General features: G+C 41.8%; 2 protein-coding genes across 2 annotated transcripts; both read left to right on the forward strand.

Moving 5' to 3' along the window:
* Positions 1–4,649: 4,649 nt before the first annotated feature.
* LOC135538945 (insulin-like) lies at positions 4,650–6,271 on the forward strand. Its single transcript, XM_064964819.1, has 3 exons — positions 4,650–5,125; positions 5,536–5,722; positions 5,988–6,271. The coding sequence occupies exons 1-3, from the start codon at positions 5,033–5,035 to the stop codon at positions 6,134–6,136; spliced, it is 429 nt and encodes a 142-aa protein (XP_064820891.1). The 5' UTR covers positions 4,650–5,032; the 3' UTR covers positions 6,137–6,271.
* Positions 6,272–8,021: 1,750 nt separating this feature from the next.
* Positions 8,022–13,355, forward strand: LOC135538947 (magnesium transporter NIPA2-like). The gene is made up of 6 exons (XM_064964821.1): positions 8,022–8,266; positions 9,480–9,740; positions 10,748–10,804; positions 11,208–11,298; positions 11,695–11,855; positions 12,153–13,355. Exons 1-6 carry the CDS (start codon positions 8,227–8,229, stop codon positions 12,749–12,751), a joined length of 1,209 nt encoding a protein of 402 aa, XP_064820893.1. The 5' UTR covers positions 8,022–8,226; the 3' UTR covers positions 12,752–13,355.
* The last annotated feature ends 3,447 nt before the right edge of the window (positions 13,356–16,802 follow it).

Here is a 16,802-nt window from a genome sequence, read left to right on the forward strand (position 1 = left end):
CCACTGAACACAACTGTGAGGAGTTTATTCAAATATGAGCTTCGTAGCTCTTATTGCGAGACTTTGACTGTGGGAATACACCTCCCCAGTCAGCCCAGTCACTGTACAGCTTTACCTAAGGATTGTGGATCAATGAAATGGGGTATCAGTCTACTCAGTAACAAAGTGCTTTTTCACCCAAAGTCCTCTGTTATCAGATTTTTGTCAAATGAACATATTATTGTCTTTAGTTGAATTTATATAACAACATGATCTGTTCCATTATGGAATGATTCCACTATATGTATTAATTTGCATCACTTTCAATTAGATACTTTTATTTTGAATGCGAACTGCAAATTCCAACACTGTGGCTCATCATTTTTGTGGTTACCTTCACACAGGTAGGTCTGAACATTATTAATCAAATAAGACCTGTTTCATAAATTAGGGATATTTTAGATGATGACACCAAGCTAGATCGTTTTCTAGCTAACTATAGCTACTGAGATATATGTTGTTTTGCTATGTTTATGCGGAAGAACATTGTTTGCATCCCTCCGCTAGCTTTTTATATGACCAGCACTGTCCCAGACTAGAGCTTGGGGAAGCGTGTCCACGGAGCGGAGCGTTTACCAGCATCATAGCATACGTAGCGGCGAATCACTGTGGAATAGGAGTAATCAATGTGTAATAACTAAGTTTTAAAAAATGTATGAACGTGTTAAATTATTATGTGACGTATTCAGGTCCTGATTGGTCAACAAGCTTATTTGACACGTCAAATAGTGTTATTTGACGTGTATCTTTTTTTTTTTTTACGTGCAAAGACCCAAACGGCGTTCCATGGGAAGGGCTGAGGGCCAGAAGGTTGAGGGTTTGAGCTACACTCCCTGCCTGTTTCATTACAGTATAATAGGCGTGCTCCCAGTTGATCTCCACTCCTCTCTTTTATTTTACATGACATCATGCCCACACACTAAATCAGCCATACATCACAGGAGTGGTGCTAAATTACAGGCACTGCTCAGTTTGACCTTTCAAGATAAAAAAAGAAACATTAAAGATGAGCCTTTGTACTTAATCAACCCGGGTGATTATCAAGCACATTTTTCTTGCAGAAGAACATTTATGGATCTGTCCTCTTTCCAGTATGCTGTTCATAAGACGGCCAGCACTTTAAAGAGCAAATTATATGAATCATGCCCATTGGTATGTCAGACATCACTTTTGAAACTTATAGCAAAAGTATACTTTTTGTTCTCCCTTAACGGCTTCTGTAAAGTCTGAGCCCTTTGGAAAAGCTGAAAGAGACAACCTAATGGACTGTATTGTCCTTTAATTCACATAGGTGTCTGTCCGGAAATAAGTGAGCACAAACCTGACTATGATGGTTTATGCATCATTTCTAGCTACTGATAGCAGACTTGAAAGAGGAATAAAGAAGAGCCCGTAATCCTGGCATGTCAGGCTCAATAAGGACATTTCCTACGTCTTAAGAGATGAGAGGGGTGAAGTCAAAGGTTGTGTTATGTGAGACAGGTGTTAAACCCTACGGGTACTATTTATCAGTACTACTGGGGTTTTAGGCTGGGTTTCTGTACAGCACTTTGCTGATGTAAGAAGGGCTTTATAAATACATTTGGAGGGGATCCAGATACAGTAGTACTACCAGAGAGGATCCAGATACAGTAGTACTACTAGAGTGGAGGATCCAGATACAGTAGTACTACTAGAGAGGATCCAGATACAGTAGTACTACTAGAGAGGATCCAGATACAGTAGAACTAGTAGAGAGGATCCAGATACAGTAGTACTACTAGAGAGGATCCAGATACAGTAGTACTACTAGAGAGGATCCAGATACAGTAGTACTACTAGAGTGGAGGATCCAGATACAGTAGTACTACTAGAGAGGATCCAGATACAGTAGTACTACTAGAGAGGATCCAGATACAGTAGTACTACTAGAGAGGAGGATCCAGATACAGTAGTACTACTAGAGAGGATCCAGATACAGTAGTACTACTAGAGAGGAGGATCCAGATACAGTAGTACTACTAGAGAGGATCCAGATACAGTAGTACTACTAGAGAGGATCCAGATACAGTAGTACTACTAGAGAGGATCCAGATACAGTAGTACTACTAGAGAGGAGGATCCAGATACAGTAGTACTACTAGAGAGGAGGATCCAGATACAGTAGTACTACTAGAGAGGATCCAGATACAGTAGTACTACTAGAGAGGATCCAGATACAGTAGTACTAGTAGAGGTGATCCAGATACAGTAGTACTACTAGAGATGATCCAGATACAGTAGTACTACTAGAGAGGATCCAGATACAGTAGTACTACTAGAGAGGATCCAGATACAGTAGTACTACTAGAGAGGATCCAGATACAGTAGTACTACTAGAGAGGATCCAGATACAGCAGTACTACTAGAGTGGATCCAGATACAGCAGTACTACTAGAGGGGATCCAGATACAGTAGTACTACTAGAGAGGATCCAGATACAGCAGTACTACTAGAGGGGATCCAGATACAGCAGTACTACTAGAGGGGAGGATCCAGATACAGTAGTACTACTAGAGAGGATCCAGATACAGTAGTACTACTTAGATACAGCACATGTAGTACGCACACTTGCAGTAGTTTTACCTCTGTTCGAATAAGACTGTCACATTTGGGGATAGCATTGTGCAGTAGTTTTACCTCTGTTCGAATAAGACTGTCACATTTGGGGATAGCATTGTGCAGAGTTTTACCTCTGTTAGAATAAGACTGTCACATTTGGGGATAGCATTGTGCAGAGTTTTACCTCTGTTCGAATAAGACTGTCACATTTGGGAATAGCATTGTGCAGTAGTTTTACCTCTGTTAGAATAAGAGTGTCACATTTGGGGATAGCATTGTGCAGTAGTTTTACCTCTGTTAGAATAAGACTGTCACATTTGGGGATAGCATTGTGCAGTAGTTTTACCTTTGTTCGAATAAGACTGTCACATTTGGGGATAGCATTGTGCAGTAGTTTTACCTCTGTTAGAATAAGACTGTCACATTTGGGAATAGCATTGTGCAGTAGTTTTACCTCTGTTCGAATAAGACTGTCACATTTGGGGATAGCATTGTGCAGAGTTTTACCTCTGTTAGAATAAGACTGTCACATTTGGGGATAGCATTGTGCAGTAGTTTTACCTCTGTTAGAATAAGACTGTCACATTTGGGGATAGCATTGTGCAGAGTTTTACCTCTGTTCGAATAAGACTGTCACATTTGGGGATAGCATTGTGCAGTAGTTTTACATCTGTTAGAATAAGACTGTCACATTTGGGGATAGCATTGTGCAGAGTTTTACCTCTGTTAGAATAAGACTGTCACATTTGGGGATAACATTGTGCAGTAGTTTTACCTCTGTTAGAATAAGACTGTCACATTTGGGAATAGCATTGTGCAGTAGTTTTACCTCTGTTAGAATAAGACTGTCACATTTGGGGATAGCATTGTGCAGTAGTTTTACCTCTGTTAGAATAAGACTGTCACATTTGGGGATAGCATTGTGCAGTAGTTTTACCTCTGTTCGAATAAGACTGTCACATTTGGGGATAGCATTGTGCAGTAGTTTTACCTCTGTTAGAATAAGACTGTCACATTTGGGAATAGCATTGTGCAGTAGTTTTACCTCTGTTCGAATAAGACTGTCACATTTGGGGATAGCATTTTGCAGAGTTTTACCTCTGTTAGAATAAGACTGTCACATTTGGGGATAGCATTGTGCAGTAGTTTTACCTCTGTTCGAATAAGACTGTCACATTTGGGGATAGCATTGTGCAGTAGTTTTACCTCTGTTAGAATAAGACTGTCACATTTGGGGATAGCATTGTGCAGAGTTTTACCTCTGTTCGAATAAGACTGTCACATTTGGGGATAGCATTGTGCAGTAGTTTTACCTCTGTTAGAATAAGACTGTCACATTTGGGGATAGCATTGTGCAGTAGTTTTACCTCTGTTAGAATAAGACTGTCACATTTGGGGATAGCATTGTGCAGAGTTTTACCTCTGTTCGAATAAGACTGTCACATTTGGGGATAGCATTGTGCAGAGTTTAAGACTGTCACATTTGGGGAGATTGGTTTTCTTTAGGGTAGGCCGGGGAATAGAGAATAAATAATTACACACTGCACAAACACTTTTTCATCAGAATACTGGAGGTTGTGGGGTCAATTTTGCTGTTGCTTCATTAGTACTAACAAAATGTAGTTATGGAACGTTAATCCCACATCACAGTAACTAATCAAAGAGCATTTCTATAGCATTGCCTTTACAACACATTTTTTTTTTTACCTTTATTTTACTAGGCAAGTCAGTTAAGAACAAATTCTTATTTTCAATGACGGCCTAGGAACAGTTGGTTAACTGCCTGTTCAGGGACAGAACGACAGATTTGTACCTTGTCAGCTCGGGGATTTGAACTTGCAACCTTTCGGTTACTAGTCCAACGCTCTAACCACAAGGCTACCCTGCCGCATGGTCACTTTGAAGAAACTACAAATATAAGAGCGTCATGGAAGAAGTTGTCACAAAAAAAAGATGACTCTTTCCATCGAAGGTCGGCTAATGGCTAATGTGTCAACATGAAACATCCCACTAACATCACAACAGGACACGTTAAGTACCTTCAACACCAAAAACTGTCGCTTAGGACACTCATTGAGCCACAAGCCGTCTCTCACTAGCTTCCTTCTTTAAACAAACAGCTACTATACTCTTTAGTGTGTCCGAAGCAGGAACAGGTGGGTCAAACGCAAGCCAACAATCCCTGGAATCCTCTGTACATCTCAGACTCAGGTCACATCAGTTACGTCCGATTCACCGGCCCTCCGCTTGGACCACTGATGTCACTTAGTAAAACAAACATGCCTAACGAGGCGAACAATTGGATTGCCACTTACCGTTAGATTTTATTGAGCAACTTCTCTTTTCCGCTGACACTGGCAAAGACCACAGACCCTTGTTCCCGAGGCCTGCCTGCCTGCTCCAGGGGTATAAAATGGGGGGAGAATCTGGTGTTCTGCCTCAACCAACTTTTCCTTCAGCATTTCTGCTACTCTTCTACAGAGCTTCTTCACCACCACCTCCACAGGTAAGAGCCGGGGGTCTCTTTGTGTTTCACTGGAGGGTTGGGAACCACAGTTGGGTTAGGGTGGCAGATCTCGGGATGTAGATGTCACTAGAATCTGAAAACAACCTTGGAACTCTTACTGTTTTTTTGTTGAACAAATGTATTTCGGTCAGTGACAACAGTATTTTACTTAATCTAAGTGAGCTATTCCTGTATGAGTGCTTATGGAAATAGTTGTTTTGTTGATGTAAGGCTATGGTTTCTTTTAGAACATGCTGAATGACAATGTTTACACCGGAATATGGGTCGTGTTGTCAGCATTACACAGAAGGAGTAATGTCCCTCCTAGAAGAATAGAGATGTTTCTCATGCACTGCATAAAACTCCCACAGTGTTAACATACCTGTTTCGTTTGTCTTTCTCTCCTCCAGCCCATCATCAACATGGCCCTCTGGCTCCAAGCTGCATCTCTGCTGGTGCTGCTGGCCCTCTACCCTGGGGCAGACGCTGCAGCTGCCCAACACCTGTGTGGCTCTCATCTGGTGGACGCCCTCTATCTGGTGTGTGGAGAGAAAGGATTCTTTTACAACCCAAAGAGAGATGTGGATCCCCTAACAGGTAAGACACCTCTAGCACTGTCTGAATTCAAAAGACTTCATTTCGACAACTCAACTTGATCTAAGATCACAAGTTACTTTCCTCTTTTTGTGTGTATGTGTGTCGAAATGACATTTAGAAAACGCATGGTCACTTAGAAGAAACTACAAATATGAAACTGAATGTGAAGGCAATGATGAAACACAGAAAAGGACAGAAGTCCATACAATATGCTGCTTGATGTTATGAGGTAGCGCTCACTCAATGTGCTTCTCTCCTCTTGCAGGGTTTCTCTTTCCAAAATCGTCCCAGGAGAACGAAGTTGCTGAGTACCCGTTCAAAGACCAGATGGACATGATAGTAAAGAGAGGTATTGTAGAGCAGTGCTGTCACAAGCCTTGCAACATCTTCGACCTGCAGAACTACTGCAACTGAGGCCTGTCTCACCGCTAAGCCTGCTCTTCTCTCTGCCACTCTCCAATGCGCAGAGGCATCATCCCCGTCTCAAAGAAAAGCTTCAAGTGCAGACAAGAAATGGCATAGACATGTTTTATTTTTCCTAGAAAATAAAGTTCTATGAAATGAGCAAGCACTTTGTTTTCCTTTTGTAAATGGGCCTTATGTTCGGAGTAGGCTACTATGACTTCTGTTCAATTTGTGGTTCTGATTTTCTCATTATCCTGGGTTGAAACCAAACTATTGTAAATGTATATTGTAATGCAGACAAAATGGGCAGGAGAAACACTCTTCTCACACCACTTCGAAAGAGTTTCGCCTGGAAGTGACTTTTTTGGTAGCAGGTTAGGAGAACGAATTAACCCTTTCACCCTGCTCCTCTGCACACTCCACTAGCGTCCAGTCAAAGCTAGCATCCACTACAAGACCGTGATACTTACAAATGGAGCAGCAAACCCCTCCCTACCTTCAGGCTATGCCCAAACCCTAAACCCCAACTCGGGGTCTCCATTCTGCCACCTCTGGTCTTTTGGCTCTCCTACCACTTCGGGAGGGCAGCTCCCGCTCAGCCCAGACCAGGCTCTTCTCTGTCCTGGCACCCCTATGGAGGAACCAGCTTCCCCCTGAAGCTAGGACAGCAGAGTCCCTGCTCACTTTCCAAAGACATCTGAAACCCGACCTCTTCAAAGAATATCTTAAATAATCCCACAGCACCTAATATCCATTAGATTGGGCAAAAACGAATTGTTTGGTTTTAGGAGGATAACATAATGTCTTTCTTGCATACATTGTGTTGTAATGATGAAGTCCTACAGAGCTGCGCTTCTCAAAGTGGACACTGGGGCTCCCTCTTCCCTCTGATATACAGAGACATAAGACAGAGATGATGATCACATCAAAAAATGAATGGAATGAATCGAGAGGTTTTAGTTGAGTATAGTTTAGATTATAGGATGTCCATTAGCTGTTGCACATGCAGCAGCTACTCTTCCTGGGGTCCACATCAAACACGTGCCAAAATACACAACAGTTATAGACAAGAACAAAATAAGATAATTGTACATTAAATAAAAAAATGTGAATAAGATAAGAATCATATATTGTCAAGACACCGAGAGACAACAACAATACTTTTTTACACACTTCATATGTATAAATTTTAATTTACTTATATACAGTACAGTTCATTTAGATCAATATGATTAAATTATATTAACAACCTAAAATGTTGTAAATATAACTAATTTCATAAAGAAGCCTTTCTTGCAAAGTATAGGGCCGTTCTCCTATGCATTAACCAATAGTTGTGGTAACGTCATCGACTGTGCAGGTGTTCAGAGGTGCGTTCGTTTCGCCTGAACGTTTGGTACATTGCGATAACATCTGTAAATGTTATCGCAATGTAACACCCACAACTTTCTTGTACGTTCTTGAACAGACTTCGAGGTACGTTTGCTCCCGTTTGGTGGGTGTGGCGACGTGTGGCTTGACGCAATAAGTGTCGTTTTTAAAGTGTGATTGCCATGCTGCCAGAGGGGCCCCCTTTTTTTCGACTGAGCCTTCAGTATAGCACCGTTTCAGTTCAATTGAATGTTCCAGAATGTAAAAACGTACTGAAAGCAGCCCAGATTGCTTTAACATTCTCCCTTGCTCATTCGATGGACACGTCAACCACTGGTTAGCTAGTTGATCGGTAAAATTACCTATCCAGACGTAGTAAGATCTGATAGGCGTCAGCAACGTCTGAGCAGAGGGACGTGCCCTTGATCAGTAGTGAAAGCGCAGCGTCGTCGCCTGCTCTTTTCGAGGCCAATGAGAGAGCTGCTGACGGGGTAATGGGCGGGCCAGACGTACACCTGAGCAGGTCAGGGTGACTTGATTTGTGTGCCCACGCCCCTGTGAATAATATATCGGATCGATTCGTTTCAACGAACGTTGTTTTTTTTAATGCGTGGAATTAAAAAGAACGATCACATTGGGAACTGATACTTTTACCGGTCTCTTTTTTAGCCTACTACTACGCTTTCGGCTACTTCGAGATTTGTTGGATATTAGCCTTAATCAACACAATGCAATATGTTCATTTATCTAAGGATTCATGCCGAAACGGTACGTTTATAGGCTAATACTTCAATGTCATCATATTATTGTATGCTACGTTATTTAATGGGAAATGGGGGCCTACAATATTTTTTTGAATGTTTGTGATATAGCAACAGTAGGCTTATTCACGAAGGGCGTATTGGCAGAATTTACAGACAATAATACCCATGGGTTGGCATCCGTAAATACATTTAATAGACAAAACTGATATTGTCAGAAATTATTTTCTAAACGTCTTCATCTGGAGCAGAACACAAATCCAGTTTTAAATGTATGATTTTAAAAGCAATTGTTTGAAAATATTTTAGAATATCAAGTGGGGTTGTTCATGTCTTTGAACTACTTTTAAATGGGCTGATTTCCAAAGCCAGTTTTTTAGGTCATTCCACTTGAAATGTCCATATAATTGTTGATTTCTACGCTCATGAGAATTGTAATCTCCGTTGTGTGTGAATAGAACACCTTTGTTGACAGAGATAACATGTCACTGCATCATGCCAATGCGGGGGCATTGTTCAAATGGTGAGGTCATGTATTGAATCTGTCAGTCTCACTAAACATGAAATGTCATATGGTTTTTCTAGAGTAGGCTATCTAATCTTCTTATATTTTCTGTCCCAATGAAATCCAAAGAAATTGAGCCTAATTTTATTTGACCATTCCAATTTTAATTGGGCTTTGTGTAGATAGGTTAGTGTTGATAACAGACAACATGAATACACTGGTATCACTCTGATAACTGCCATGGATATTACTATTGTGACATAACACATGACCTGGTTAAGCAATCTGCTATGTAGGTCATTACCACTGTGTGTTTTAGACTCGTTTCTCTTCACCAGATGTTCTAATGGTGTTTATACTTTATTGTACATAAATGTCCAGGTATTTACTTAGAAATAACATGGTAATCACACAATAAGAGCATAATAGCTTTCATAAAGCTATAAGGCCCGAGCAGGTGTAGTGTAGGTGTGCCTGGAAACAGCCCTTAGCCGTGGTATATTGGCCGTATACCACAAACCCCCAAGGTGTCATTGCTATTATGAACTGGTTACCAATGTAATTAGAGCAGTAAAAATACATGTTTTGTGAAACCCGGTGGCATACGGTCTGATATACCACGGCTGTCAGCCAATCAGCATTCAGGGCTCCAGCCACCCAGTTCATATGAAGCTATAATGTTAAAAGTGATTTCACTCTGCTTGTTTTTTTCCAGGTTCCATAATAAGACTACTGTGTCCATCTCAGACTGCGGTGTGTATAGTCAACGGGGAGGCAAACCTCCTCAACACCTCCTTCACTGACAATCACAATGCCACTGAGACAGGGCTGTCAGCCGTCGGCAACAACTGGACCAACTATAACTTCTGGACTGGTTTGACCTTGGCGGTGCTGTCGGCCTTCCTGATTGGAGGAAGTGTGATGCTGAAGAAGAAGGCCCTGCTTCGCCTAGCCAATAATGGACAGACCAGAGCAGGTGGGGGTCTTCACTGTTTAAGGATGTGGAAAAACACAAAGACGTCACATTACACCACAGGAGGGCATTGTCCTTATTTTGATCAAAGTTTTATATAGAATCAAGTTCTGATGGGTATCTACTGACAGTCGTTTTGTTAACGTCATCACTAGCCGAACTCCGCCCAGTACCACGTCCTGAATCTTACACAGCGTTCTAGCCGGCTACCACCCAGTACTCTACCCTGCTACCTAGAGACTGCGGCCCTATTTACATAGTCATTGAACACTGGTCGCTTTAATACTGTTAACATACTGTTTTACCACTTTATATGTACATTGAGTGTACAAAACATTAAGAACACCTTCCTAATATTGAGTTGCAGTCCATGTCATTGAAAGAGCATGTTCATAATGTTTTGTGCACTCAGTGTATATACTGCTTTCTAATCATAACTACTGCTATCACATACCTTTTCTGTTCAGATACTGTCTATACATACCATTCACATACATATATATGTATTTATGACTCTGATATTTATCATTCTGTTAGGTATTCATTTTTTAAAACATTTAAAAAAAAAAAACGTTTAGGTTGTTGTGTGCATTGTTATTGTATTGCTAGATATTCCTGTATTGTTGGAGCTAGAAACATAATAATTTCGCTGTACCCGCGATAACATCCTGTAAAACTGTGTAGGCGACTAAGAAACCTGGATTTGATTTGACTATGACCCAACAGTATGATATTTCAGCTCTCCGTATCGATAGCGAATAGTACATCCAGTTCCTGTTTAAAGGTTGTTGTAGTATCTGAATACTGGACAATGAACCCTGACCGAAACGGTGAAACACAGTCTAATAAAGGACTCGTTCTCTGTCCGTTATATAACGTTTGATTAAACAAACTGTCCTGAGATCAGGGTTTCCTGAGGACAAGAAACAACTTTATTTGTTATTGATTGATGTTATTGATTTGTTTGTCTTCTATTCTAACGAATGCCTTGTTTGCTGTGTTCTGTGCAGGTGAAGGTGGTCATGGATATTTAAAGGACTGGCTATGGTGGAGTGGACTTCTAACCAGTGAGGTTTTTTGTTGTTGTTAAATCTATCCTCAATGTTTGTCACAAGCACTATAATGTAAAGTGGGAATACCAGTAGTTTTATCATAGTTCTGTTGGGTAGCTAGTAGAACTATAAGGCTTATCCCAGAGGTGTTGAACTCATTTTGCCCCCAGGGGCCGCATTCGGTCTTTATTGAGTTCCGGAGGGCCGCACTGATTTAATTATTATTATTTATTTTTTTTAGATTTCCTTGCTGTCAAAATTAGTAAACATTTCTCCTCTAGCCATTGTTTTGGGAATTTTCGATGATCCCTGACTGTTTAGTGATCATTAGCGAGCTGGACAGCCAAGAAACCGTCCCAAAGAACCGAAAGGATTAGGACTACAACAATGTTTTTGCGTTATGTCCTGCCTTTCACAGTGGGTGCAGGTGAGGTTGCCAACTTTGCGGCGTACATGTTTGCTCCAGCTACTGTGGTGACTCCTCTGGGCGCCCTGAGTGTCCTTATCAGGTACCCTTACTTCTCTTTTGTCTATAAACACACAGCCTTCACATACGGGTACTTCTACTCTCTCCGGTTTCTCATTTTCCATGACTGTGTAAAATCTCACACCGTTGTTGTCATTTTGTACACCCTTTATTTTGGTGGGAACTTATTTTAACTTTCAGGAGCTGTTGTGTGTGTGTGTTTTTTACACCCTTTATTTTGGTGTACGTGGGAACTTATTTGACCTTTCAGGAGCTGTTGTGTGTGTGTGTGTGTGTGTGTGTGTGTGTATGTGTGTGTGTGTGTGTGTGTGTGTTTTGTGTTCGTGTTGATACTGCGTATCCTCACATCGAAGTCATTGTTCTACAGGTTTGCATTAATATTCAAATGACTGTCATTGTGGCTTCTCTCTGGACCCAGTGCAGTGCTGTCCTCTTACCTGTTGGGGGAGACACTGAATCTGTTGGGGAAGCTGGGCTGTGTGCTCAGCATACTGGGCAGCACTCTCATGGTGATCCATGCACCTGAAGAAGAGGAAGTCACTACCCTGCAGCAGATGACTGACAAATTGCTTGACCCAGGTACATTGTTTATATTCATTGACATAGGAATTATTCACACAGCAATTATTTTATTAAGGGCAGTGCAACAATGAGGTAATGAACATGTCATTTAGAGTAGAGAAACTTCAAAGATGCTATCGTCATTATTGAGCAAATATGTAGACAGAAAGACAGACGGCACATATGCACCAGGGAATAACACCGGTCTGTTCCCTAACTACCTTCCACCACACCCTAGAGAAACACTTATCTCCCTCTCTCCTCTGTGTCAAGCCTCACTTCAATGGCTCCTGTGTTTCCGCTTTGTGTCTCTAGGCTTCCTTGTGTTTGCCAGTATCCTGCTGGTGGCCTGCTTGCTGCTTATCTTCTACTTCTCCCCCTGTGTGGGCCAGACCAACATCCTGGTCTACATCGGCATCTGTTCCCTGCTGGGAGCCTTCACCGTCTCCTCCGTCAAGGGCCTGGGCATCGCCATCCGCACAGTGTACTCTGAGCCGGCCGTAGTGCGTCACCCGCTCACCTGGATCCTTCTAGTGTCACTGGTCAGTTCCATCGTGGTCCAGGTCAACTACCTGAACAAGTCTCTGGACACCTTCAACACGCTGCTGGTCTACCCAATCTACTACGTGTGCTTCACCACCGTGGTGCTCACCACCTCCATCATCCTGTTTAAAGAGTGGGGGACCATGTCTGGTGTGGATGTGGTGGGCACCGTGGGGGGCTTCCTGGTCATCATCTTGGGGGTAGCCATGCTGCACCTGTTCAAAGACATCCACGTCACTCTAGAGGGCCTGGCCAGCAGAATGTGTCAGCCACTGGAGGTGAAACGGGAGGACAAACACATCCTCATTGAGAATATGGAGAGCCTGCCTCCCATGAGAGAAGACGCACCCAGAGTCTTCATCATCAGCTGAGAGACTGGCACCCAGAGTCTTCATCATCAGCTGAGAGACTGGCACCCAGAGTCTTCATCATCAGCTGAGAGACTGGCACTCAGGATCTTCATCATCAGCTGAGAGACTGGCACCCAGAGTCTTCATCATCATCTGAGAGACTGGCACTCAGGGTCTTCATCATCAGCTGAGAGACTGGCACCTGAGAGAACTCTCTTAGCACATTCACTTATGTAAATATGTATTTGTTAGTCTTTTTTTGGGGGTAGTTTTATGTAGATTTGTGACCAGAGCTGTTGTTGACAATGTCTATGATGCTCCAGGATGCTAAATAGCTACTGAGGACCTTTGTCTATGAAGGTACCAGAGAAGAGATGACATTTTATATAGTTGTTTATACTTGTGGGTGTTTTTTAACCTCAGTTAATGATCATATGGGTTGCTGATGAAGACCTTTGTTTGTGATTCATCAAGGCATTTTAAAAAGGGTTATTTTATATATATATATATATATATATATATATATATATATATATATACTTTGCATTTTAAGATGTTGACTACATTTCATATTTCTATTGCCTGTCACTCAATTCAATAAATATTTTCTATTTTGTGCCCATTACAGTGGAGAGAGGAGGAAGTATTGTTGCCGAAGCTCTTACAGTTGAGCCCAGGTCAGGGTTTAAGATGTTTACATCAATACTCAGTAAGAACCATAGCACCTTAAATGATAACATAGAGATTAAGATCCAAGCTAAAGTCTCAAAACTCAAACAATGGCAGCTGTTGCAGGAGTACACATTTACTTAAACTGCCACACCCAAAAAACCGTCAAGCTCTCTTCAATAGGCCCATTGTAGCCTAATACCAGCGTGCAGAGACACGCTGTGTGGCCACACAGTACACGGATTTGCTTGAAACGATCTGCTACATGATGTGAATAAGATTGTTCGTGTCCCGTGACCGTTGACATATTTGGAAATTGCTCTGGAAGAAATGTAGCACACCCAATCAAACTGCAGTTTGAAGACAGTTACTTTTACAGCATTTACAATTATATATTAAGACATTCATAATTATGAATAGCTTTACACATTGTAAACTTTGAACTTGGGAACCTCAATCTTGATATTTGATATAGTATACTGTATTATTCCCTTCCCTATTGGTCATGGCCTGGGAATCATGCTAAGGTTGGTTTCACTAATTGACGGTATGGGAAGGCTGAGAGATGACTAACCCTGAGGAGTGGAGTTTCACTGTTGTGGAGGCATTTTATTGCCTGAGTCACCTCATTTTGTTTGTGTGTGTGTGTGTGTGTGTGTGTGTGTGTGTGTGTGTGTGTGTGTGTGTGTGTGTGTGTGTGTGTGTGTGTTTTATGAACTGGGGTGTAATAGTTCTAATATTCCTCTATACCTACAGGATCCATTACAACTTAACAGTCAAATAATTACTGGAATAGGAAGTAATTAACCTATAGCAGCAACGCTCATTATTACAGGCCCATTGATTGAACGCCAACACAGAACCCCTGAAACAGTATCAGTGCAGTTATGAATTTGTACTCAGTAAATTATTCAGTGTGCTTGTTCTGGCTTCCCAACTATATCCTCTGAGACAAACAGGTTCCCCTGCTTTTTTTTTCTCCGAGGGATGAAGTGTGCTGACTGGTCTCAGTCAACAAAGATGTGTCAGGTGTCTGCACCACTGAGCTTTGTCAGGAGCAGAGCAGACTAATTATGTGGGTTGGCTATTAACTGCTGAACTGAGAGAGAGAGAGACTTTGCTGTCTCAGACAGAGCCCAGGGACAGGTTGCTATAGAGCCCTCAGAAAGGTAACAGACTAAAGTAATTATCAATGGATGAAGGTTTTAGTGTGTCTACACCCTACCTAAACCCTACCTACACCCTAGCTACACCCTACCTAAACCCTACCTACACCCCACGAAACCCTACCTACACCCTACCTAAACCCAACCTACACCCTACCTAAACCCTACCTACACCCTACCTAAACCCTAGCTACACCCTACCTAAACCCTACCTACACCCTACCTAAACCCTAGCTACACCCTACCTAAACCCTACCTACACCCTACCTAAACCCTACCTACACCTTACCTAAACCCTACCTACACCCTACCTAAACCCAAGCTACACCCTACCTAAACCCTACCTACACCCTACCTAAACCCTACCTACACCCTACCTAAACCCTACCTACACCCTACCTAAACCCTACCTACACCTTACCTAAACCCTACCTACACCCTACCTAATCCCAAGCTACACCCTACCTAAACCCTACCTACACCCTACCTACACCCTACCTAAACCCTAGCTACACCCTACCTAAACTCTACCTAAACCCTACCTACACCCTACCTAAACCCTACCTACACCCTACCTAAACCCTACCTACACCCTACCTAAACCCTACCTACACCCTACCTAAACCCTACCTACACCCTACCTAAACCCTACCTACACCCTACCTAAACCCTAGCTACACCCTACCTAAACCCTACCTACACCCTACCTAAACCCTAGCTACACCCTACCTAAACCCTACCTACACCCTACCTAAACCCTACCTACACCCTACCTAAACCCTAGCTACACCCTACCTAAACCCTACCTACACCCTACCTAAACCCTAGCTACACCCTACCTAAACCCTACCTACACCCTACCTAAAACCCTACCTACACCCTACCTAAACCCTAGCTACACCCTACCTACACCCTACCTAAACCCTAGCTACACCCTACCTAAACCCTAGCTACACCCTACCTACACCCTACCTAAACCCTAGCTACACCCTACCTACACCCTACCTAAACCCTACCTAAACCCTAGCTACACACTACCTAATCTAGTTATCAGACCAAATAGTTGTATTTTGTAGTTGATTCGGAAATACTAACTTTTCAAATACTCTAGGGTGGTCATATAGTTTTCGAGAGTTTCAACTAAAAACTTCTTTTGATATTCAAATACTGGTCCCAGAACACCAAATAAGATTTGGAGGTATTTCAAGTTATTTGAAAACATATATTTTTTTTGATGGCTGACAAATATCTTATGAATAACCAAAAACTACAGCAGTTAGTTTAGCTAGTCTAAATATATTAATATAAGTACACGGTTTAGAGGCCTTTTAGATATGAATATTAATATAGCCTATAACCTATAATTAAATGCATGAGGGACATGGAATCCCCTCAACATTAGACTAGACCACTTTTTGCAGCTTCTAATAAATATATTTCTATAATTAGTGACATGAGGTAACACAGTAACACTTTACATCAAGTTCTTACGTGTAGTAACTTTGTGAATATTACCATAGCAACATTGTTTACATGGGACGTTTTTAAATTGCTATATAATAATTTAATTATAATTAATAATTTGCATAATAATGGAGTGAAATAAGGAAGAAACTTAGTAACTTTTTTAGTTACAAAAACTCTCAGCTCATTACTTATGCAATTAAATCAAATCATATGTATTTATATAGCCCTTCGTGTCAGGACCTGGTTTCGAACCTGGGTCTCCGGAGTGAGAAACAGTCACTTAACCAACTGAGCCACGAATAGTCCGCAGAACCCAGAAGATGAGGCAGACACAGCAGTACTTAAGACGGTGTATTTAATAAAGAAAAAATCCTTAAATACAAAAAAATGGCAAATCTAAAAGGTGGTAGGAAAAGCACAAAAAGGCCTCAAAAGAAACTGACAAAAAAATAAACAAAACAAAAAAACAGAATACCACAAGAGCGTCACCCGGAATCGACAAGAGTACACATAACACTAGGGCAGGGTGCTAACATACAAACACAGAGCACAGAACTGAGGGAAACTAAGGGTTTAAATACAATTAGAGGGAAACGAGGCACAGGTGCAAATAATTAATGGGGATCAAGGGAAAACATAAGGACAAAAAGCACAATGGGGGCATCTACTGACCAAAACCCGAACAACCCTGGCCAAATCCTGACAGAATCCCCCTAGGAACGGCTCCTGACGTTCCTACCAGCTCTCTCAGGGTGGAGGACCCTGAACTG

This window comes from Oncorhynchus masou, unplaced genomic scaffold (genome assembly GCF_036934945.1).
Source record: "Oncorhynchus masou masou isolate Uvic2021 unplaced genomic scaffold, UVic_Omas_1.1 unplaced_scaffold_2285, whole genome shotgun sequence".
Lineage (NCBI taxonomy): Eukaryota > Metazoa > Chordata > Actinopteri > Salmoniformes > Salmonidae > Oncorhynchus > Oncorhynchus masou.

Bases quoted from the DNA above. Each gene is read 5' to 3' on its own strand.
- LOC135538945 (XM_064964819.1), top strand. From the start codon at position 5,033: ATGGGGGGAGAATCTGGTGTTCTGCCTCAACCAACTTTTCCTTCAGCA. The intron at 5,126-5,535 runs GTAAGAGCCGGG...TCTCTCCTCCAG, and splicing joins CTTCACCACCACCTCCACAG to CCCATCATCAACATGGCCCT. The intron at 5,723-5,987 runs GTAAGACACCTC...CTCCTCTTGCAG, and splicing joins AGATGTGGATCCCCTAACAG to GGTTTCTCTTTCCAAAATCG.
- LOC135538947 (XM_064964821.1), top strand. From the start codon at position 8,227: ATGCAATATGTTCATTTATCTAAGGATTCATGCCGAAACG. The intron at 9,741-10,747 runs GTGGGGGTCTTC...TGTTCTGTGCAG, and splicing joins TAATGGACAGACCAGAGCAG to GTGAAGGTGGTCATGGATAT. The intron at 11,299-11,694 runs GTACCCTTACTT...CTCTGGACCCAG, and splicing joins GCCCTGAGTGTCCTTATCAG to TGCAGTGCTGTCCTCTTACC.